Source organism: Erinaceus europaeus, chromosome 7 (assembly GCF_950295315.1).
Source record: "Erinaceus europaeus chromosome 7, mEriEur2.1, whole genome shotgun sequence".
Lineage (NCBI taxonomy): Eukaryota > Metazoa > Chordata > Mammalia > Eulipotyphla > Erinaceidae > Erinaceus > Erinaceus europaeus.
The window spans coordinates 109,571,555-109,597,177 of record NC_080168.1 but is presented as its reverse complement, the minus strand read 5'-3'; the positions used below and the strand labels follow the sequence as shown (position 1 = coordinate 109,597,177).

Sequence of the window (25,623 nt, the reverse complement as noted above, 5' to 3'; positions counted from 1 at the left end):
AGTTTGTAAAATGACTGATGACTCATAAGTATAGATAAGTACATGAGGATTTATGGCACTAGTACTGTTGCCAGGGATCACATAAGGGATATCAGTCATGAAAGTTCCATGTCCTACCAGCTGAGTAATTACTTCACCTGCTTTCTCATTAAAAAAATAATTTACTACTGGTTACAGTATCATAAACTCTCAAGGCTATAGATGTTTATACTTTATATATGTAAATATATTATTTACAGTATCTGCCATTGAACTTTCAGTCCCATCACCCAAAATGACCCTATTAGTCCCATCTACTTCCCTAGTCACATAAGTTTTCATTTCCAATCTTGATGTAGTCCATTTTCATCAGTGTGAAGTGATATCTTATTGTGGATTTTAATTATGATTTCTCTAATAAAAAGTAGCTGAACTTTTTTTTTTCTACTGTATCTCTTCCTTGGAAAAGTGTCTACTCAGATTCTTGCCCAATTCTTGATACATTTTGTAAAGCTGTCGTATGCTTTACATTGGTTTGTTCTAGCCCTCCCCCGCCAAGAGAATTGGATCAGTCCAGTTAATTTCGCAGGCCCGAAGGAACCCGAGAGAGGGTTCCTGAGTTGAAGAGTTTCAGAGTTGGGGAGTTCCAGAGCTGTAGAGTAAGAGAGGGTTCCTGAGTTACAGAGTAAGGACAGCAGCGACAAAGAGACAGCAGAGTTCTGTTTGGTGATTAGTTTGGTTTAGTTTATGAATCATTGTTACTGAATAAAGAAATACAGCTTCCCTGCCCAGCCATTGTCTCCGCGTCTCTGTTACCCGCCTGTGAAGCCAACACGCCGGCTAGAGCCGTAGAATTTTAACAACATAAAGCTGTACAACTTCTTTATGTAATTTGAATATCAACTTCATCTTGAATATAAAATGTGCAAATTTCTATTTCTACATGCTAGGTTGATTTTTGTTGTTGTTGTTAATTTCTGTCACTATGTTGCAACTTTTCAATTAGGTGAAAATGCAACTTGTATATTCTGGTTTTCCTTGGCAATAAAGTTGAACTTATAAATACATATCTTATCTTGAGGTTCTGGAGTTTATCACATATTTTTTTCTGTTTTATAATTTTAGATTTATTGTCCAAAACTTTAATCCATTGTGTATGTGTGATATTAAATAGTGATTATTACTATCAGAAAAGATATCTGATATTATCACAATCTTTCTGAATTGTTTTGTACTTGTCTTGTGTCCTAGGATGCAGAATCTCCAGTGGCACACCTGGTTAAGCACTCACATTACAATGTGTAAGAACCCAGGTTCAAGCCCCTGGTCCCACTTGCGGGGGGAAAGCTTTAAGAGTGGTGAAGAAGTGGTGCAGGTGTCTCTCTTTGTCTCTCTCCCTCTCTATAACCCCTCCTTTCCCTCTCAATTTCTGACTGTCTCTAACTAATAAATAAATTATTAGAGAGAAAGAGAGATACAGAAAGACCTGCATCATGAGCTGCAGGGCTGCAGGTGTCTCTCTGCCTCTCTCCTTCTCTGTCTCCTACTTGCTTCTCAATTTCTCTCTGTCTTTACCCAACAATACATAAACAAAAATATTTTTTTAAAAAACTCATATAAAGTAGAGAAAAATTGTTCTTCAGTTTTGAGGGGATGAAGAGTCTGGAAAATGTTCAGTATGTCTAAATCCATTTACTTATGTGAGATGTTGTTTCCTTGTTTATTTTTCTGATTTGTTGATAGTACTCCTAATTTTGGTATTAGATTTAAAAAATCATCGCTCGGTCTAACAAAAAAGTTTTTTCCAGGTCCAAAGAGCGTAGGATGTCTGCCCTGTCATGCAGGTTGAGTTCTTGCACCATAGGGGAGTAATGTGGGACTGGGGAATGCTCTAGTATTGTAGTGTCTCTCCTTCTCTCTCCATCTTTATCTCTTTATCTACATCAAAAAGTTGTCCCAGGAATGGTGAAATCACCTGGAGACATACACACCCACCTCCTATAATTTCTTCTTGTAATTTTATAGCTTCACTGCTTGTAGTTAAGCCTTTAATACATTCTGAACTAATTTCTGTATATGTATAAGATCCACCTAATGTAATTCTTCTAGGATACCCAGTTTTCCTTATACCATTTATTGAATAATGTTCTATAATTATATATTATTTTTTTAAAAATCAATTAATTTTGAATTAGAGGAATTCATTTAAATTAAGTCAATCTTACAAGGAATATTAAATTACAGAAGCCAGACTTCCCACCTTCTGCACTCCATAATGATCCTGGGTCCATACTCCCGGAGTGATAAAGAATAGGAAAGTTTCCAATGCAGGGGATGGGGTGCAGAACTCGGATGGTGGCAATTATGTGGAATTGTATCCCTCTTAGCCTACAGTCTTGTCAATCATTATTAATAAAAAAATCAATTCATCACATTTGATATAAAGTAGTTATCATATGTATATTGACAATTTGAATAGTTGTATAGGAAATTTATGGCACTGGTAACTGATTATAGAAATATTTTATTATAATATTTATGGACAATAACAACAATATTTGCTAACCAGAATTTAAATTAAAATAAAAAATGTTAAAAATATGAGAAATGAAATAAAAATCAAGGTAAATGATGAGAGGAAATGATACTGCAATTAAATTTTATTAGCAGTATAATAACTAAACAAAATAACCTATTCAATGTAAATATTTAAAATTTTGAGTACATATATGCATCAAATAATCTAATATTTTAAAATAGCTTTTCATCATAGTTCAACACTAAACTATAAGAGTAGCAAAAAAAAAAGTATATTTACCTAATTTTTATAGTTCAGGAAGAAGTTAAATTAAGAATTTCATTTTTATAAGAAAACAGCATACACAACTATTTTTACTACTCATGAAATATTAAGTAATTGTGATTAATAAAAATAATTGTTTTGTAGAAACCAACATTTTAAGTTCTCTGTGGGATACAAAGATGAATATAACCATTCTCGAGGGAGATTTACTAGAGAGAAGAGTTTGAAGGCTACTGAGAAATTCAAGCATGGCTTCCAGAAATCCCTTATGTCTATAACATAATAGTAGCCTGGACTTTTATCTTGGGCTCAGGAGATCAAGGTACAACTAGTTTCTGAGGTCAGAGATTGCAGACTTAGAATATCTGAGCAAAAGGATCATCCAAGGTAATCGAGATCCAGTTTAAGAATCCATACTCATAGCACCCAATGTTGCCATATTCTCTTCAATTCTCTCTGTAAAATATTGCTTTCTTAACTTTCTAATCAACATTGTAAAAAAAGAACTATTGGATATTTCTACATCTTAAGGTTTGGATATTTTATTATTTCATGAACTATTTATCTTTTCATTTAAATATTTTATTTATTTATTTTCCTTTTTTGTTGCCCTTGTTTTTATCATTGTTGTGGTTATTATTATTGTTATTGATGTTATTGTTGCCGGACAGGACAGAGAGAAATGTAGAGAGGAGGGGAAGACAGAGAGGGGGAGAGAAAGATAGACACCTGCAGACCTGCTTCACCACTTAGGAAGCAACCCTTCAGCAGGCAGGGAGCCAGGGGCTCAAACCCGGATTCTTACACCTGTTCTTGAGTTTTGCACCATGTGTGCTTAACCTGGTAAGCCACAGCCCAACCCCCTCATGAACTATTTATCTTAAGCCATCATAAAATAGAGAAAAAATAAAATACATTGAATTTGTATGAACTGTACTAATGCCTGGCAGAAAAGCAACAGATTTACACCTATTTTCAACAAAAATGTGACTCCTGTGAGAGATGGAAGAAATGGATATCATGATGTAAAAAACAAATGTGTAACAGAATTATAATGAAATAAAACATTTTTTATAAAGCTTAATAGTTTAGAAAAAAGGACAAACAGGAAATGCACAGGGTTAGAATTTGGTTGACAGTTGCTAAGATCTGAGGCTAGTATTTACAGTTCTAATATAGACTTTCAGTGCATAATGAAAAATGGATTAATACTGTAAGTGTAAAATGTTCATTTGTGTTATATATATATTTCTAGCCAATCACAGAAGATGCCAAATAAAGATTGTTAACTGAGTATGTTTTCTATCTGCTAAATAAAATGTTGTTTGCTCTATGCCAAAGATATATTACTACAAAATATACTACTATGTAAGGTGTATAAATGTCCTCGTATTAACTTGGTAATTATATTATATGAATAATATACATTTTATATTACATCTAAAGTAGTTAATTAAAATAATATGTATATTTATTTGCTAAGAAAATAATTAATTGGTGTGTTAAATCATAAAAAACACAATGTGTCTGTTTAAGAACATGGTTCTTCTAAAGATTCACCGCAGTAAATAGCTGTTGTTAGGATTCATAAAAAAAAAAAAACATATATTACTTTAGTCTTCTAAATTTCACTTTTCTCTTTCAGTGGAATTAAGATTTCTATTTTTAGGTGCTAGTCATCTAATAAGTACATGGCAGAAGCAAAATGCATTATTTCAAATGACTGTTTCATGAAAAATGTAACTATATGCATAAATTGGACAATACAAGAAGTATTGCATTATTTATCTCTCATTTATGTGGCCCATCATATGAAGATTTCCTAAAACCTACTTCTAGACTTCAAATAAGAGAATGAGTTATGATTCACAAGCATGTAGTCAAACATCCTAAAAGTAAGAGCTTCAAAAAGAAATAAAATTGACATGGGTTATAGATTTTTTTATATAATTGTATCAATGATGACAGTAAGGACCATGATCAATTATATCTGTCACCTCCCTTTATTCTTTTCCCCACCTAAATATATTTAGAAGCAGGCTACACAGAGAGAAATGAACCACACAGTGATCACAGAGTTTGTCCTCCTAGGCCTCTCTGATGATCCTAATCTTCAGATTGTAATTTTCCTGTTTTTACTTGTGACATATATATTAAGTGTTGCTGGAAACCTGACCATCATCATCCTAACCCTGCTTGACTCCCATCTACAGACACCTATGTATTTCTTTCTCCGGAACTTCTCTTTCTTAGAGATATCATTTACAACGGTATGTATCCCAAGATTTCTGGGAGCAATTATCACAAGGAATAAGACTATTTCCTATAATAATTGTGCGGCACAGCTATTTTTCTTTATTTTCATGGGGGTGACTGAATTTTACATTCTAACCGCTATGTCCTATGACCGCTATGTGGCCATCTGCAAACCCCTTCACTACACAACCATCATGAGCAGGAAACTCTGCACCCTGTTAGTGTTGTGTGCATGGGTGGGTGGATTTCTGACCATTTTCCCACCACTTATGCTTCTCCTCCAGCAGGATTACTGCGCTTCCAATATCATTGACCACTTTGCTTGTGACTATTTCCCTCTTTTACAACTATCTTGCTCTGATACATGGCTCCTAGAAGTAATTGGCTTTTACTTTGCTCTAGTTACTTTGCTCTTCACTTTGGCATTAGTCATTTTATCTTATATCTACATTATAAGAACTATTTTGAGATTCCCATCTGCTAACCAGAGGAAGAAGGCCTTCTCCACTTGTTCTTCTCACATGATTGTCATTTCTATTTCTTATGGGAGCTGTATATTCATGTACGCCAATCCTTCTGCCAAAGAAAAAGCATCACTGACAAAAGGAGTAGCTATTCTCAATACTTCTGTCGCACCCATGCTGAACCCTTTCATTTATACCTTGAGAAACCAGCAAGTAAAACAAGCCTTCAAAGATGCAGTCCATAAAGTAGTTTTTTTCGGCCAATAAGTGATCAGAGTGGGTTAATAAATGACATTATAAAGAGCAATTAAGTAAAAGATCAAAATTCACAAACTTCTATATAACTGTGTTTGTTTCTTATAATCTCTTTATATACCACTTCATGAAAAAATTATTGTTATCCTGGCCCTTCACTCAATACTCAAATATCTCCAATGCATTATTTTTTTACTTACTAAAATTATAGTAAAGTTTATTTTTAAAGACATAGTACATAGAACAATGAGTAACAATTGTTTCATTCTGTCAGTATCAGTCTCTAAAAGGAATATATGGTATCATATTGTACTTGAAAATGTAATACACAATGGAATACTATGCAGCTATCAAGAACAATGAACCCACCTTCTCTGACCCATCTTGGACAGAGCTAGAAGGAATTATGTTAAGTGAGCTAAGTCAGAAAGATAAAGATGAGTATGGGATGATCCCACTCATAAACAGAAGTTGAACAAGAAGATCTGAAAGGGAAACTAAAAGCAGGACCTGACCAAATTGTAAGTAGGGCAACCAAAGTAAAAACCCAGTGGTGAGGGGTAGACATGCAGCTTCCTGGGCCAGTGGGGGCTGGGAGTGGGTGGGAGGGATGGGTCACAGTCTTTTGGTGGTGGGAATGGTGTTTATGTACACTCCTAGTAAAATGTAGTCATATAAATCACTAGTTAATTAATACGAGAGGGGGAAAATTAATTGTATGTCTCGAAGTTTTTTAAAACACAGACTGAATCTTTTTAATATAAAGGCTGTGTATTTGATATGCAGACTCTCTCAAAAGCCTAGACCAAGTAGATCAGAAGCAACCAATAGCACAGCTATATACAAGATACTGGGTACTGTACAGCAAACCCTAACAAAAGGACTTTTCAAAGTTAACCCAATTACCAAATAATGTGATGATAACATTAACTATCGATTGTCTTTTTGAACCCTAAGACAGCAGGAACCTCACATCTCCACTATAGAGCCTCTACTTCCCCCAGTCCTGGAACCCTTGGATAGGGCCCACTTTCCCATATGCCTCTCCCAATCCATATCATATAATATTGCATCTGCCGATCACAACCTAATCAACACAATGATTGCCACCTCAACATGCTTCACTTCAGACTGTGTCCAGAGACTTCACGTGTGAAATGACAACCCTTCAGCTTCATTACTCGGGTGAGACCTTTCCTTTCATAGTATTCTCTAATTCCATCTCAGGTGGTTCACTTTCTAACAAAGCCCCAAAACCTAGATATACACCAGTTTCTGTGAGAGAGAGCATATGTTCACATGTATCCATAAACTACTGCATAATATATACCTGAAAGCAGAAGTACACTAGAGTTTGCAGTGAGTATCCCCCTAACACTTCCTCTCCACTATTCCAAGCTTTGGGTCCATGATTGCTCAACAATTTGTTTGGCTTCGTATGTTAACTCTCTTTTCAGTCACCAGGTTCCAGATGTCATCAGGATGCCGGCCAGGCTTTCCTGGACTGAAGACCCCACCAATGTGTCCTGGAGCTCCGCTTCCCCAGAGACCCACCCTACTAGGGAATGAGAGAGGCAGACTAGGAGTATGGACCGACCAGTCAACGCCCATGTTCAGCGGGGAAGCAATTACAGAAGCCAGACCTTCCACCTTCTGCACCCCACAATGACCCTGGGTCCATGCTCCCAGAGGGTTAAAGAATAGGAAAGCTATCAGGGGAGGGGGTGGGATATGGAGAGTGGGTGGTGGGAATTGTGTGGAGTTGTACCCCTCCTACCCAATGGTTTAGTTAATTTATCCTTTCTTAAATAAATAAAAAAATAAAAATAAAAATAAATAAAAAAGAAAAGAAAATGTACTTCAAAATTACTATGTAATTTCTTGTGTATTTTCTAGGTAAACACCAATATATTTTTAAAAGCAGAATACCACTCAGCTCTTTCTTGTGGTAGTACCAGGAATTGAACCTGGGGTCTGGAAGCCTCAAGCATAAAAAGCTTTTTGCATTACCATTATACTATCTACCTGGATAGTTGATAATTTTTAATATTAAAGAATCTAAACATTTTACATGTTGTGAATTATTTTATATTTAATTAAGTTTTATGTAGGTAATATGTAGTTGTTCATTGTACTTTAAATGTAGAACATGATATTTCATGAAATTTAGTGCATATAATCAAGATAAATTTTGATCATGACATTAAATATTATTTAACTTATTATTACATGTATTTTTAAATTCTAAGTTAATGCAACAAAATACACTTGACATTTACCTAAACTCTGTAAGCAACATTGTGTCAGTTATTTTAAATTATTTGTCATGCATTCATAATATCTCCATTTTTTATGTTTGTGAAGATTACTTATTAAAGGACATCTTCTATCTCTTCATGTTTCTTAAAAATTTGGGTTCACCCTGTTATAATTTTGTAAATCTATATTAAATCACTAATAAAAATTTATGATGGAAAAATGTGTGTTCCTAACTAAACATCTGAAAAAAAGCCACCTTTCCTCATCAAATTGACTGATTAATTAATTGATTTTTTTTTTACCAGAATACCAACCAGCTCTGGTTTGTGGTACTATTAGGACTGATCCTAGGAATTTTGAGCCTCAGACACAAAAGTTGCTTGCATAACCTTTATTCTGTCTCCTCAGCCTTCTCCTGGTCCTTTTAAACTAGATACATACAGAGAAATACCTTTACCATTCAGTTCATGTAAAATTCTGAACTACTCTGCATTTTTTGAGATTGTGTCTTCTTAAAGCTGTCTTTAGACATTCTTAGTAAAAGTTGCACTTTTTTTAAAGATGAAACTCCATCTCATTCTCCCTGTTCTTTTTTTCTTTAATTATATTATTTATTTATTTACTTATTAGAGATAGCCACAAATCAAGAAGGGAAGGAGGGCACACTCAACCAGGTGTGCCACCACCTGACCCCCTTCTACTTTATTTATATCTGCAATAAATAAAGTCCTGATTGTGTATCTGCAATAAATAAGGTCCTGGAGAGCCCAGAGCACAGATGCATGGAATGGAGTGACGTGTGTGTGTGTGTGTGTGTGTGTGTGTGTGTGTGTGTGTGTGTGTGTGTATGTGTGTGTGTGTGTGTGTGTAAACAGATATATACATATCATGTAAGATTTACATCTCTTCTGCTGGTAAGACAGTTCACCTGGCAGGGTTCCTGCATTGTTATGCAAAAATTCAGATTCAATCCCAGCTTCCATGACACTGTGGGAAGTTTTACTGATGTGGTGTCTTTCTCTTCCTCTTTTTGATTTTGTATTATCTTTATTTGTTTATTGGATAGAGACAGCTAGAAATTGAGAGCAGAGGGAGAGATAGAGATGGAGAGAGACACCTGCAACACTGCTTCACCCCTGCAAAGCTTTCTCCCTGCAGGTGGAGACCAGGGACTCAAACCTCGGTCCTTGTGCATAGTAACATGTGCACTCAACCACCTGCACCACCACCCAGCCCTGTGTCTTACTCTTTCTCTTTCATTTTATTTAAAAAAGCCAACCCATAGTAGTGAAACCCTAGTGAGGAAAAAATAAACAAACAAAACAGGACTTTACATCTCTCACTACACTAAAATGTGGAAATGTGCAGCTAAAAAGAGCCAAAGTCCTATTTCCAAATACCTCTTTTCTTAGTTAACAAATGTTCTCACAATGAGAAAATGTCATATGCAAACCATAACAAAAGATTTAATGAAAGTATACACATAAGGGAATGTAATTGAAAGGTAATGAGAATTACACTTAGCAAATATTGTTATATTAGGCATGAGCCATAGGAAAATTGTTCCAAAAATCTAAGCAGTCTAAGGTATTAAACTCCTCTTTGATACTACCCATTTATTTATTCACTTATGGAAATCACCAGGATTTTAACTCTTCAAACTGACTTTTTTTTTCCATAGATACAGGGAGTGAAGGAAACATAGCACAGCACTGAAGTTTCCTCCACTGTGATAGGGGTCTGACTGGAACTTTGGCATGTGCATAACAAAGCAGGCCTACAATCCAGGTGATAGATCTTACCAGGCCCTCTTTGATATAATTTTTTAATTATCTTTCCTTATGGACAGAGACAGCCAGAAATTGAGAGGGAAGGGGGAGAGAGATAAAGAGACAACTGCAGTCCTGCTTCATCACTCCTGAAGCTTCCCTCCTGCAGGTGGGGACCGGGGGCTTGGGCCCAGGACCTTATGCACTGTAATGTGTTTGCTTAATCTTAATCAAGTGCATCAACACCGGGCCCTGATTGTTTTTATTATTAGTATTTTGAGTATTTCAAGTGACAGTCAAGTAGTTATATACAGCCAAAACAGTGTTTCCCACTATTCCACAGTTATACTACAGAATGCTAGTTTGCCAAAGTCATAGAGAGATAATACTAACTTTCCTATGAGTAATCCAGAAGAAAAGTAGACTTGCAAAATCAAATTCTAAAGCAAAGTTATAAACACTCAATACTATATATTTTATTATTATATATAATATATTACAACATATATTATATATGTCACATTTCCTGATTTTAATCACATTTTTTATCCATTCTTAATATTTTAAGAAATGACCTATGCTAATGGTTCACCTTGTAACTTTTAATGGTGCCTCTCTTCACTTTGCTTAATGAATTCCCTTGAGTCAAAAAGAGTGAAATGAAAAATTATTTAAGTCCAGTTCCATTTGAACAACATGCACAGAGAAGAACATTCCTAGTTTCTTTCTATCTTTCCAAACAGCATTTGAAGGAAAGTATTATAGTCCCTGATATTCAAGGAAAACATTGCTTCTATATTATAAATGGAATCACAGAATTACAACATAAATTTTTAAATTTTATATAAGACAAAAACTTTAATAAATTAATGTTTTATATGATTAAACAGTGAGTATTTTACTACTCAGCTCAGTTGTAACTGAAGTTGCATATATGCTGAGGTAAAGGGTTAAAATCAAGAATTAGCTGTATAGGAATATATTTTTATATTGTTAACATTAAAATATTTTAAACATTTTACAGTATCAGAAATGAAGGATACTGTGAGCCAAGTATTATCTACCATTCCAGCAACAAAGAAAAACCTTGTTCCTGAGAGTCATGAAAAAGTTAAATCAAAATATTTTTCTTAGAGTACAAGAAAACTAAATAAACTATTAACTTAATTACCAGCTCAGAAATCATATACATATTTCAGCAAATCAGTAGATTAGATTTAAGACTAAATGCAAAAAAAAAAATGGGGAGTTGTCATTATCCCAAATAATGCAATATATTATTCCTTGTTTGTTGTTGTTAAAGTATACAGCTTTATTTTCAAGTGATTTTTGGATTTAAATATCTAAAATATTAAGAACAAAATGATTATCTACTACCAAGGACATAATTAATACACTCCTAAAGCAGAAACTCATCAATATATCTTAGAGTGTTCTTTTAGCTCATCAAACTTTAAATGTCATTCTGTGCTAGAATCAGTACTCTGTTAAAGAAGTGTACTATTTAAAAGAAAAGCTGCTTGTCTGATTATATTAATTTGACCATTTACCTTTCTATTTTTAAGACTATATATTAATTATGTATTAGAAATTGTATAAATTAAACTAGTCCTGTGAGTTATTTATCTTAATGGTAAAAAGTTCCCTTTATTATTTTTTTCTTGTATATTTCACTAGAAAATATTTTCACTAGAAAATATTCATATATATATATCAAGCAAAAATTGAAAATATTCATATATGAATATCAACCAAATTCTTAAGAAAGTTATTTCAGAAAAAAGACAACAAAATATCCCCATGTATAAGCCTATTTTTTTCTAGAGTAACATAACTCTGCTGACATAACAGTCTTATAAGAGTTTACTAAGTTATGACTATTTTTTAAAAGAAAACTAGCTAGGGCTAACTAAACTCTGTAAGCTTTCAGATTTGATATTTAGATAATTCATAATCTGAGTAGTTTGTTAACACTGAAGAAAGTGAGAGAAACAATTAGGAGAGGAGTATCAAACTGAACGTCAAACAACTGCAAGTTACTTTTTTTACAGACAGCTAGGATAAACTGAAGAAATAACTCACAACATCTCGTGAAAAATGCAAAAGAGTAAGTTAATTATCAGTTCTTATTTTCATCGTAAATTTTCTCTTATAGCCTCCTCCTTTACACAATAAAAGGCAAAACTTAATAGTTGTGGAGTTAAGTCCTACAGAAGGGAAGTGTTTGCAATTGTTTTCTAAGTTTGTACAGATTTCAGTGTTCTATTACAAGGTTGCATACTATCCCAAGAACTAAGTACAAAAGATGAGATTTCATATTTATTAAAACTTAAGGAACTCTGGTAAGTTGAGGTCTCTTTTTAAGGAAGCTGAACTCACCAACAGTATAAATAGAAATAAAAGAAGGTAAAATTTGTAACAGGTAGTTATAAATCTTGGGCCAGGTGGCAGAGCACCAGTGTACACGTTACCAGGCAGGAGGATCTGGGTTTGAGCCTTCTCTCCCCTCCTGCAGGAAAAGAGGATTCATGACCACTGAAGCAGATATGCAGGTGTCTGTCTGTCTGTCTGTCTGTCTATCTATTTATCTATCTCTATACCTTTCATCTGTCTCTACCCCTTTCATCTATTTATCTATCTATCTCTACCCCTTCCATCTATCTATCTATCTATCTATCTATCTATCTATCTATCTATCTATCTCTACCCCTTTCCAATTTTCTATAAGTAGGATGGAAAAAATCTTTAAAAAAGAATTACGAGTCTCTTAAAGAAACAGTAGTTTACATTGTGATTAAATGTTAGAACAAGACTTTTTGTCTATAGTTAACAATGTTTGTTTAATTTTTGAATTTTTTTGTACATTAAAACTTTAAAAGGACACAATTACTACACAATGTGTATAAATAAAAGCACAAGAGATTGAGTTAAACATAAAATTTACAATTTTAAAACTTCAAGGGAACAAGTAAGAAAACTGCATCCAAGAAGTCTTTATTTTTCAAATGAGCTAGGAATTACTTCAACACTATTGAACATCCTAGCTCTTGTCTCACTGCAAATTTGTAATGCTTAATTTATGCACATATTGACATTATAAGCTCAAAAAGAATGTGTGACTTTAAAGTTAAAACAGGATGATTTACTCAAAGTTTCCAAGGTTGCATAGGCAGCAACAATTGTATCCATATTACTTTGGGAAAAAATTCATAAGAAAAAAAATTGATCAAAATATCCATAAAAACCTAACTGACTTAGGAGCCAGGTGGTGGCATACCTGGTTATGAGCACACATTACAATGTGCAGGGACCGAAGTTCAAGCTCCTAGTCCCCACCTGCAAGGGGGAAGCTTTACAAGTGGTGAATTAGGCTACCGGCATTTCTCTGTCGCTTTCCTTCTCGATCCCCCTCTCCTCTCAATTTCTCCTTGTCTTTATCCAATAATAAATAAATTTTAAAAAAACCTAACTGACCTATGATTTTAAGGGAAGTAAAAAGCAAACCTATAACTTTAAGATTTAACAGTATTCAATATAAATAAGTATCTTCTCAGATTTAATTTACTAAGTGTGTGAACAGATGTATGACTGAATTGGTGTTGAACTGACAAATATTAATGCTGTTCTCATGTAAAAGTAAACTGAATTTTTATTCACAAATATGCCAAGGCTTCCTTAAAAATTCACTGAGTATTTATCATGACTAAAAGAAAATTAGAAATATTAATTAGTAAGAGGGTTGTAGAATAAAAATAATTTATGCATACCCAGTGATAATGTATTTTCAAACAAGAGAAATCAATATTTAACTCAGAAAAAGTTATTCTTAAATGTAAAAATAGGGAAATTGAAAAGAGCTGATGAATAAAAAAATAATGTGCACAATATATATATAATCATGAATATTTTAATAATGTATTCTGATTCTTGTTTTACTTTTATTTCCTATCTGTAACAGTGTACATGTTTAATCTAACATGAAAAAGTAAGTATCAACAATGAAAAACCGCACAGTGCCCACAGAATTCATTCTTCTTGGACTATCAGATGACCCAGAGCTTCAGCCTGTGATTTTCCTCTTTTTACTCATCACATACATACTAAGTGTCACTGGGAATTTGGCCATCATCACTCTCACTATGGTGGACTTCCATCTGCAGACCCCTATGTATTTCTTCCTCAGGAACTTCTCTGTACTGGAGATTTCCTTCACAACAGTCTGCATCCCTAGATTTCTAGGCACAATCATCACCAAAGACAAAGCCATTTCATACAATAGTTGCACAGCTCAGTTGTTTTTCTTCATCTTCATGGGCATCACTGAATTTTATCTTCTAACAGCCATGTCCTATGATCGCTATGTAGCCATCTGCAAACCTCTTCATTATACAACCATCATGAACAGGAGAGTCTGCATAATGCTTGTGTTTTTTGCTTGGCTAACAGGATTCCTAAATATCTTCCCTCCAGTTATTCTTTTCCTTCAGTTAGACTACTGTGGCTCCAATGTCATTGATCACTTTGTTTGTGACTATTTCCCCCTCTTGCAATTATCCTGCTCAGACACGTGGCTCCTAGAAGTGATTGGTTTTTACTCTGCATTAGTGATCCTGCTCTTCACTTTGGCACTGATCATTCTATCCTACATGTTCATCATCAAGACAATTCTCAAACTGCCTTCAGCCAGTCAGAGAAAAAAAGCATTTTCTACATGCTCCTCTCATATGATTGTCATTTCTATTTCCTATGGAAGCTGTATATTCGTGTATGCCAACCCCTCAGCCAAAGAAAAGATGTCACTGACCAAAGGTGTGGCTATTCTGAATACTTCTGTTGCCCCTATGATGAATCCATTTATATACACACTAAGGAACCAGCAAGTGAAGCAGGCTTTTAAGGAGACCATCCAAAAGATTATGTCCTTCTCTAGTAAATAAAGTGATTAGCACATTAAAGAAGTAATCTTGTCAGTGCTTTCTATTATTCATACTTTCTTAAAACTCTTTCCTTCAGTGCACTTATACCCTCATTTCTCTTTCCCCTATCAAATGCCCTCCCTGTGCCTCTCCTTGTATATTTAATCAATTAAACAAAAAATAAAATATTGCTTCAGGATGTTCTATAATTCAAATGTATCAGCTACTGACATTTAGCTGAACTAAAAGTCAAGGTTAATAGTGCTAGCTTTGAGTAGATTGTATTATGTGTGTGTGTGTGTGTGTGTGTGTGTGTGTGTGTGTGTGTGTGTGTGTGTGTGTGTGTGTAGCCAGGGCTTCTCACAGTAGTCATTAGTCAGATAGTGAGACAAAGAGAGAAAAGGAGATATCAGAGCACTAAAACCTTCCCCAGTCATGACACAGCCAAATAGAGCTGGTGCTGGCGCTGGAAACATGCTTTATGCAAAATACATTCCCTACAAAGTGAGCTATTTTTCTGTCCGTAAGTGATTTGCTTTTAAAAAGACAAAAGGAAGACTCTATCATGGGGAGATGAGAAACTGTACCTGTGTGTCAACAACTATACTTTAATCCATTAAGCCCCTCAATAATTTTGAATTATTAAAAATATTTAATAAATAACAGATTACCTATGTATAACTTCATATCTATTACTCTATTATTTTCCCTATAGTCTATATGAAATAAATTATATCTGTGGCAACACCCTACAGTACTAGAGTTGGTCAATACTTGTAGTATTTATTACTTTCTTCCAGGAACTTGTGGCATGTTTCTCAGACTCATGCACAAAACAAAAAAAGAAAAGTAAATGAGATATATGGACAGTTCTAAGATGATACCTTATAAATAATAAGCTAAGTTATGCATATATATTGTGCTTTGTGTGATTACTAATTCTTCCTATCACAATAAGTATAGTGCAGATAGAATTACTTTTTTATATAACTTAATTTTAATTCATTGAATAGAGACAGAGAAATCTATAGGATAAGGGGAGATAAGGATGGAGGAAGGGGGCAAGGCAGTGGCATACCCAGTTAAGGGCACAGGAAGCCCAAGGACCAGGGTTTGAGCCCTCAGTCCCCAAATGCAAGGGAGATGCTTCACAAGCAGTCAAGCAGGTTTGCAGTGTCTATCTTTCTCTCTCCCTCTCAGTCACCCCTCCTCCTCTCTAAATTTCTCTCTGTCTTATCAAATAAAAAGGAAGAAAATGAACGCCAAGAGCAGTGAATTTGTACTGTATGCGCAAGAGCCCCAGCAATAACCCTAGAGGCCAAAGAGAGAGAGAGAGAGAGAGTGGATGGAGGAAGACACATGCAGACCTGCTTCATCACTTGTGAAGCATACCTCCTGCAGGTGGGGATCTGGGTTTGAACCAGCTTCATTTGCATGGCAACATATATGCTCAACTGGTTGTGCCATGGCTTGGGCCCCACAGACAGTATTTCAAACTAACTCTACAATGAATTTTGACCCAGTTTTATTATGAAAGAAAAAATAAGACTATAAAACTACTATTGATATTATTTTTTCTACCAGGGCTATGACATGTGTTGGATTTTCAGTGGTTTGGTATCTGTGTGAGTCATAGTTCAGATTTATATTTTCCTTTTTTCCAGAAAAAGATCATATAAACCACTTGCAAATTTGTTCACTATACTTGTCAATATGATAGAAATTGCAATATTGGAATTTCATTTCTCTGGGCTATATTAAATAACAGATTTTTAGCATTTTCCCAAGCAAAATAAATATTTTATTTTATTTTATTGCCTCCAAGGTTATTACTGGGGTTCGGTGCCTGCATCACAAATCCACTGCTCCTGGAGACCATTTTTCTCATTTTGTTGCCTTTGTTGTTGTCATTATTATTATTGTTGTCATTGCTGTTGTTGTTGTTGGAGAGGACAGAGAGAAATGGAGAGAGGAGGGGGAGACAGAGGAGGGGAAAGAAAGACAGACACCTGCAGACCTGCTTCACCACTTATGAAGCACCCCCCATGCAAGTGGGGAGGCAGGAGCTCAAACCTGGATCCTTAAGCCTCTCCTTTTGCTTCGAGCCATGTGCGGTTAACCCGCTGCACTACTGCCCAACCCCCTCCCCCAATATTTTGTTTATTTTTTATGAACCAAAGAAATTTTTGGAAATTCAGGAATGAGAACCATTACGTTATATCCCCAACCATAAAGGACTGTTTATAGTGGAATTATTCAAGAAAATGTTTGTGGAATTTATAACCAATAGAGTGAAAGTCTCAAAATGCTATCAAATTATCAATATCCCTTAACTTGAAATTATTACTATTGAACCAGAGGAATAGCTTATCTTATCAGAATATCAAAACTTCCATGTTCAGACCCTGGTACCACCTTATCCAGAACTGAGCAGAGCTCTGGTGCTCTTCCCTGCCCCTCCAGCCCCAACTTAATTCTGTCTCTTTCATAGTAAATAAATAAATATTTAAAAAATAAAGTACCATTGATATCCAGTGACATTAGGTGTACGTATTCCCTACCTCTTGGTTTTCTGTGACTTATTTTTCAGTAGAAATTGTGATAACTATTCAAGAATACTAGACACCACTTACAGTCCTTATACAACTGAATGAAACTCTCTTTTTAATTCTACCTCTAATTATCTCCATTGTGAATATACTTAGTGCAAAATTCTATATTTTATTCATTAAGTCATTCCCAACATTTGACTGTTCTAAGTTTCTTTTCTTTTCTTGCTCAGTACCTAAATCCACTGCTCATGGCAGCCATTCTCCCACCCCCAATTTTTATTAGACAGGACAAAAGAAACTGAGAGGGAAGGGCAGGATGATAGATAGAGGGAGAGACAGACAGACACCTGCAGAACTCCTTCACCACTTGTGAATTGACCCCTCCATGTGGGAAGCCAGGGTCTGTGAGATCCTTGCTCGGGCCCTTGTACTTTGTCCTATGTGCACTTAACATAGTGTACCTCCACCTGACCCCCCCATTTTCCTTTTCTTCCATAGCATTCCTCAGCTTCGGCTTATAGGAGTACTAGGAATTGAAATTGGGACGTCTGAGCCTCAGGCCTGAAAGACTTCTGTGTAACCATTGTGCAGTCTCACTTGACTGGTAAATAATGCTGCAATAAACAATGGGGTGTATATGACTTTGTAACTTAGTATTCTACATTTATTGGGAAGTATACAGTAATAGGGTAGTAGCTGATTATACAGCATTATTTTTTATTTTTGAGTAATTTACATGATTTTTTCCACAGTGGCTCCACAAATTTATATCCCCACCAAAAGTATAAAAGGGGTCCCTGTTCTTCACGTTTCAAAAACATCCTGTTTCTAGTCCTTTTGATAATAATCACACTAACGTGTGATTTTAATGTTCCTGATTTTAAAGATGGTCTTTGTAGCCTAGCATATGATCTACATGTGAAAATGCCCTATAAGGATTTGAGAAGAATATATACTCCATTCTTTTGGGATGAAGAGCTCAGAAGTTATTTAGTAGGTCTAACCTGTCCATCTTTTCATTAAATTCTCTTGTTTCCTTATTGATTTTCTGCCTGGATGACCTATCTTCTTGAGAGAATTGGGAACTAAAATCCCCTACTATTATTGTGTTGCTATTAATGTATTTTCTCAGGTTTTGTAATGAGCATCTTTTTTTATGATGTCCATTGGCACTCATTTGTGTTGTAGGGAAAGTATCTATTCAGATTCTCTGTCCATCTCTTGGAGAGTTTTTATTTTGAGTTTTATAAGAATTTTATATCACTTGACATTAATCCTGTCTCATGAAATATAAACAATTATATAATTTGCAAATATCTTCTCCAATTTAGTATGCTAATCATTTTAATGAACATTTTTTACATAGCACAAGACTCTTCAGTTTTATGTCACCTTTGTTTATTTTTATTTCTCTTAACTTTGGTGATGTAGCTACAAAACACTAGTAAAGTCTGACAAAAAGGACTGGTACTTAAGTACTAGTCTAAGTCTTTTATTTTTCATGTCTATATTCGAGTCTTTATCCATTCTGTGCTAACTTTTGTGTGTGGAGTAAAATAGTGGTCAGGACTATTTCTTTTCTAAGTCTAAGAATTTTTTGATGAGACTTTCTTTACTCCCTATTAACCTGTCTCATTGTTATTAATTAGGTGTGTGTGTGTGTGTGTCTGTGTGTGTGTGTGTGTGTGTGTGTGTGTGTGTGTGTGTGTGTGTGTGTAAGAATGTGGAATTGACCTCTAGACTGGAAGAAGAAACTCAGAAATATTATCATGAACTCATATTTTTATTTTAAGTTAATTGATTCATAATATTCACAGATTCCAAATTTAGAAGTTTGCCTACTTCTTGAAATACATTTGTTAAGCTAAAATAAACAAAGAGGGCACTTCTCTAAATTTGCAAAATATGTGAAGAGCCCTCAAAATTACATTTCCCATCACAAATTATGAATGGAACAATAGAAAAATTACAGTTCCCATCATACATTCACAGTGAGGCTAGCCAAAGTGATGTTCTTCCTCTCTGCCTTTTAGATTTTTTAATTAATTATTTCAGTTTTTAATATTCCCTTAAGACGAGAGCTTGGAGATAATTTTCCTAGTATAGTGCACACTTATGTGCAGTGAAAGTAACTAACATTAAAGCAAAAAGATATTCTATCTAACAGGAGACAATATTCACATAGCATACATATGTCAATGAGCTAATGTTCAAAATAAACAAAAGAAAAATAAAAAATCAACAATAAAAATGATAAAAACAAGGAGAAGAGCTAAACAGACACTTGATTAAAGAAAACTTAACTAGTTGGTTAAGAGGAACCTGCCAATGCCCTGTCCAGTGGAGAAGCAATTACAGAAGCAAGACCACTGAGATTCTGCACTCCATAAGGAATTTTTGGTCCATACTCTCAGAGGGATAAAGAATAGGAAATCTTCCAGTGGAGGGGATGGGATATGAAACTCTGGTGGTGGGAACTGTATGAAATTATACCCCTCTTATCCCACAAGCTTTCCAACCATTATTAAATACTAATAATAAAAGAAAAGAAAAGAAGTTGAAAAATAAGAAAACTTAAAGCAGAACTTGCATTGGGTTTGGTGTATTTCACCAAAGTAAGAGACTGGGGGAGGGGGAAGGTGTTAGGTCCTGGAACATGAGCTAATGAATTATTATTAATTATTATGTGGAAAATTGAGAAATGTTAATCATGTAAAAACTTCTGTATTTTTCTATTGACTGTAAATTGTTAATCCCCCAATAAAATTTAAAAGTAAATCAAATTTAATCTGCATAATCATTAAAAAACAGGAACAGAAAAAAATACTTATCAGAGAAAATGCAAATCAAGACAATGCTAAGATACCAACTCTCTCACCTGTAAGAATGACTTAACATCCAAAATACTAGAAACAGAGGCCAGCTCGTGGAGCACCTGGCAGAGCACACAGTTTGCCATACACGAGGGGCAGAGTTCAAGTCTCTAGTCTCTACTTTCAGGGGAAGTTTCATCAACAGTGGAGCAATGTTATAGATATCTCTCCTTTATCTTGCTCTCTATCTCTTTCTGACTCTCAGAAAAGAAAAAAATACTTGGCTACCTGGAGCAATGGAGTTTTTGTGCAAGCACTGAGGCCCATGGATAATCTTGAAGACAAAAACAAAAACAACAGAAAAATCTGGAAACAACAACTACTGGTAAAAGTGTGAAGAAATGGAGTACCTTCTACACTGTTTAAGGAAATTATAATTTAAATAAGATAACTCTGTTAATGATACAGCAATCCCACTCCTAACCACCTATTTAAATAATACAAAATCACTAGTTTTAAGAAGTGCTTATCGATTTTTATATCAATAGCCAAGAGCTAGAAACAAGCCAAGTATACAATGACAGATAAATAGGTAAGGAAGTTTTATACATTATGAGTAATATTGTCCTAAAAGAAAGATAACATCTCGCTTTCACTACACCACTGATGGACCTGAAGGTGATCATTCAACATGAGATAAAATAGAAGGAGAAAGACAAATGCCCGATTATCTATGGAGAAAGACAAATGCCAGATTACCTCTGGAGAAAAGCAAATGTCCAATGAAAACAGTAAGAAAACAGACTAGGTGAAATATACATAAACACTTATTCTATGTCTGCTGTTACTAGGTCACTAAGAAGAGTCGAAAGAGGAAAGACAAGACGGCACAATGCGCTGCAGGGGAGGAAATCTGCATTTTGATGGTGCAAACACACACATGCACACACACTTTTTGTTTGTTTGTTTTTATCAGAGCACTGCTCAGCTCTGGTTTATGGTGGTGTGGGGGACTGAACCTGGGACTTTGTAGCCTCAGGCATGAAAGTCTCCTTGCATAATCATTACACTATCTACTCAGGTCCACAAAAACATTTTGAAGGTATGTTAAGTTGTATTCCTGAGAAAACAATTAAAAAACAAAAAACTGTGGTCCAGGAAGTGGCACAGTGGATAAGGCATTGAACTCTCAAGCATGAGGTCCTGAGTTCATTCACTGGCAGCACATGTACCAGAGTGATGTCTGGTTTTCTCTCTCTCCTTCTATCCTTCTCATTAATAAATAGGGGGTGCAGCTAAGATGGCAACTTTGGAACCTCAGCTGCCCTGAGCTCCAAGAGGCAGCAGCTTGAAACCCGGAATTCACTGGATCTGGCAGGATATTGGGCTGTCAGTAGGAGGGTGAACAGGGACTGGTCAGAGTGACACCAAAATAACTCTCTCTTGGATTGACAAATGGAGGTCAGAGGGACAAAGAAAAATCCTTTGATTGTTTCTGAGCTCACCACCCCCACCCAAGTACTGGCACAGCAGGGGAGGCACAGCCACTCCTAGCAGGCTCCCTGCTGAGCTATTTTCTTTACCAAGATTCCTAACTCACCAGGGTTGTCATTCTAGGCTTCTTCCTTTAACTAACCTCTCTCTCTCTTTTTTTTAAAGTAGTTGGAGCTCTATTTGAGTGACAAAATTCCCGACCAATCAGAACCTCATCCCTGCCTGGGAAAGACTATCTGGAGGGGTGTGTGTGTGTGTGTGTGTGTGTGTGTGTGTGTGTGTGTGTGTGTGTGTGTTTGGATACTTTTTAAAATTGCCTGTCTCTACTCAGGCTGCCTACAGCCAATCAAGTGGTCCAAGCTTCAGACTCACTGTTAGGGGTTTTCTACTCTATTTTATTTTATTTTATTAATACTATTATTATATACAAGTGTCCCTTCCCACCCACCTTCTTCAGGTTGACCAAAATTAACCTTTGTTGTTTACTATCACCATTACTCTTCAAGGTAGTATTGGAAGTTCTTACCATAGCAATCAGGCAGGAGAAAGAAATCAAAGGAATACAGATTGGAAGGGAAGAAGTCAAGCTCTCATTATTTGCAGATGATATGATAGTATACATAGAAAAACCTAAAGAATCCAGCAGAAAAATATTTGAAGTTATTAGGCAATACAGCAAAGTGTCAGGCTACAAAATCAATGTACAAAAATCAGGGGCATTTCTTTATGCAAACACTAAATCTGAAGAAGAAATCCAGAAATCACTCCCATTCACAGTTGCAGCAAAATCAATAAAATACCTAGGAATAAAGCTGACCAAAGAAGTGAAAGACTTGTATACTGGAAACTATGAGTCGCTACTCAAGGAAATAGAAACTGATACCAAGAAATGGAAAGATATCCCATGCTCATGGATTGGAAGAATAAATATCATCAAAATGAATATTCTCCCCAGAGTCATATACAGATTTAACAAGATATCCATCAATGTTCCACCAAGATTCTTTAAGGGAATAGAAGAAAACTACAATCATTTATCTGGAACCAGAAAACACCTAGAATTGCCAAAACAATCTAGAGGAAAAGAAATAGAAATAGAGGCATCACACTCCCAGATCTCAAACTATATTATAAGGTCATCATCATCAAAACAGTCTGGTACTGGAACAAAAATAGGCACAGACCAGTGGAACAGAATTGAAAGCCCATATCTAAACCCCCACACCTATGGACATCGAATCTTTGATAAGGGGGCCCAAAATATTAAATGGAGGAAGGAAGCTCTCTTCAATAAATGGTGTTGGGAAAACTGGGTTGAAACATTCAGAAAAATGAAACTGAACCACCTTATCTTGCCAGAAACAAAAATTAACTCCAAGTGGATCAAGGACTTGATGTTAGACCAGTAGCTATCAAATACTTAGAGGAAAAAATTGGTGGAACACTTTCCCACCTAAACCTCAAGGGCATATTTGATGAAACAAACCCAATTGCAAGGAACACTAAAGCAAAAACAAACAAATGGGACTACATCAAATTGAAAAGCTTCTGCACAGCCAAAGAAACTATCACACAAACAAAGGGACCTCTCACAGAATGGGAGATCTTCACATGCCATACATCAGACAAGAGACTAATAACCAAAATATACAAAGAGCTCAACAAACTTAGCACCAAAAAAGCAAATGACCCCATCCAAAAATGGGCAGAGCATATGAACAGAACATTCACTATAGAAAAGATCCAAAAGGCTAACAAACACATTAAAAACTGCTCTAGGTCACTGATTGTCAGAGAAATGCAAATCAAGACAACATTGAGATACCACCTCACTCCTGTGAGAATGGCACACATCAAAAAGGACAGCAGCAACAAATGCTGGAGAGGCTTTGGGGACAGAAGAACTCTTCTGCACTGCATGTGGGAATGTAAACTGGAGTAATCTGGAGAACTCTCACAAGGCTAGACATGGACCTTCCATATGACCCAGTAATTCCTCTCCTGGGGATATACCCCAAGGACTCCATAACACCCAACCAAAAAGATATGTGTACACCTATGATCATAGCAGCACAATTCATAATAGCTAAAACCTGGAAGCAACCCAGGTGCCCAACAGCAGATGAGTGGCTGAGAAAGCTGTGGTATATATACACAATGGAATACTATACAGCTATTAAGAACAATGAAACCACCTTCTCTGACCTGTTAACAAGAATAAATCAAGACCACCATCCTCTGCAAGGAAGCAAAAGATCTTTATTCATGAACTCGAGTCCAGGCTGAATGGCAGCTAGTAACAGTCTACCAGCTCGACCCCGAACCGGGCTCAAACCACACAATTTATAGAAATTCAAAATACACTCAGGGAGGGGGAACACACCATCTTAACAATCTATATCCAATTACATCATATGGAAAGCGCGGAATCCAATTATTTCAAACCAAGCAAAAAGCGGGATCCATTCAAAGCAAAGCGCGGGCAAATTTTAAACATTGCAAAACCACACAACCAATGGGACTTTGTTGGTATGCATGAGACCCCTTCTGTTTCATTTGGTTTAAATCCCCCCTGCTTAACACTATTCTATTTACATAACCACTGCATTCTATTTACATAACCACTGTTAACAAGCACCTCCCTCCAGGGCATTGGTGGTTCAGTGATAGGATTCTCGCCTGCTCCACCCCCTCCTTGTCACACTCTGATTTTCGCCAGTCACTTTTCTCTCCACCCTCTCTATGTCACATCCTGTTTCCACCCTACTTGGCAAGTATATATAAAGACAGCATTGTGAGTTTTAGAGTACCTTGAGTTTAGCTTAGCTTGGTATAGATTGTGCTGCGTCCTGCATGAATAAAGAGATACTGCCTACAGCTCAACTATGAGTCCCTGGTCGTCTGTTACCCGCCCGTGAAGCCAGCCCAGCAAAAACAACATAACCCATCGAAAACAACAGGACTTAACCAGGGTTTAGGTCCCCACGTCCCCCTACCATCTGACCATACCATCTGGAGACCAGTATACCTCTAAAGCTGTGCAAAGGTCCTGATAAGGCTAGCCCTCATGCAGAACTCTGCAAAAACACCCAATGGCCTCCACTGATTAGTCCTGTTTCTCAAAGGGAAAAGGGCAAGGGATTTTTCACTCCACTCAGCAAACAACTTCTAAGAGAAAAGTGGAACTTAAAACTTAAGACCTAAAACTAAAATGGGAACTTAAAATCTACTTAGATGCATCTCAGAGAGGGGGTTTTTAATGTAACAGCTTGTTACCGCCTGTCACATGACCCATCTTGGATGGAGCTAGAAGGAATTATGTTAAGTGAGCTAAGTCAGAAAGATAAAGATGAGTATGGGATGATTCCCCTCATCAATAGAAGTTGAGAAAAAAAACAGAAAGGGAAACTAAAAGCAGGATTTGACTAAATCTAGTGTAGGGCACTCAAGTAAAAACCCTGTGGTGAGGGGGAGGATGAAAATTCGGCTTCTAGGGGTGGTGGGTAGGTGGGATGGGACATAGTCTTTTGGTAGTCGGAATGGTGTTTATGTACACTCCTATTAAATTGTAGTCATATAAATCACTAATTAATATTACAGGGGAAATATTGATGTATGTCTCAAACTTTTTAAAGCACAGACTGAGTCTTTTTAATACATAGGCTGAGTCTTTGATATGTTGACACTCTCAAAAGCCTAGGCCAGGGAGAACAGAAGAAACTGGTGGCAAAACTATATACAAATAATGTCAAAGAACCTAAAGAGATTTTTCAAAGTTAACCCAATTACCAAATAATGTGATTATAACAATAACTATCTATTGTGTTCTTGAACCCTAAGACAGCGGGAACCTCACATTTCCACTATAGAGCCTATATTTCCCCCAGTCCTGGAACCTTAGGGTGGGGCACACTTTCCTGCATGCTTCTCTTAATTCATATCAAATAATATTGCATCTGCTGATCCCAACCTAATCAACGCAATGAGTGCCACATTAGCATGCTTCACTTCATACTGTGTCCAGAGAATTCAGGTGTAGAATGACAACCCTTCAGCTTCATTT

The 25,623-nt window shown here is 35.9% G+C and overlaps 2 protein-coding genes across 2 annotated transcripts; both read left to right on the top strand.

Moving 5' to 3' along the window:
- The first annotated feature begins 4,830 nt into the window (after window positions 1-4,830).
- On the top strand, window positions 4,831-5,773 carry LOC103109112 (olfactory receptor 6C3). Its single transcript, XM_007518119.3, has one exon. It carries the CDS (start codon window positions 4,837-4,839, stop codon window positions 5,767-5,769), a length of 933 nt encoding a protein of 310 aa, XP_007518181.1. The 5' UTR covers window positions 4,831-4,836; the 3' UTR covers window positions 5,770-5,773.
- Window positions 5,774-13,783: 8,010 nt separating this feature from the next.
- LOC103109111 (olfactory receptor 6C3-like) lies at window positions 13,784-14,722 on the top strand. The gene has a single exon (XM_007518118.1). It carries the CDS (start codon window positions 13,784-13,786, stop codon window positions 14,720-14,722), a length of 939 nt encoding a protein of 312 aa, XP_007518180.1.
- Window positions 14,723-25,623: the final 10,901 nt, after the last annotated feature.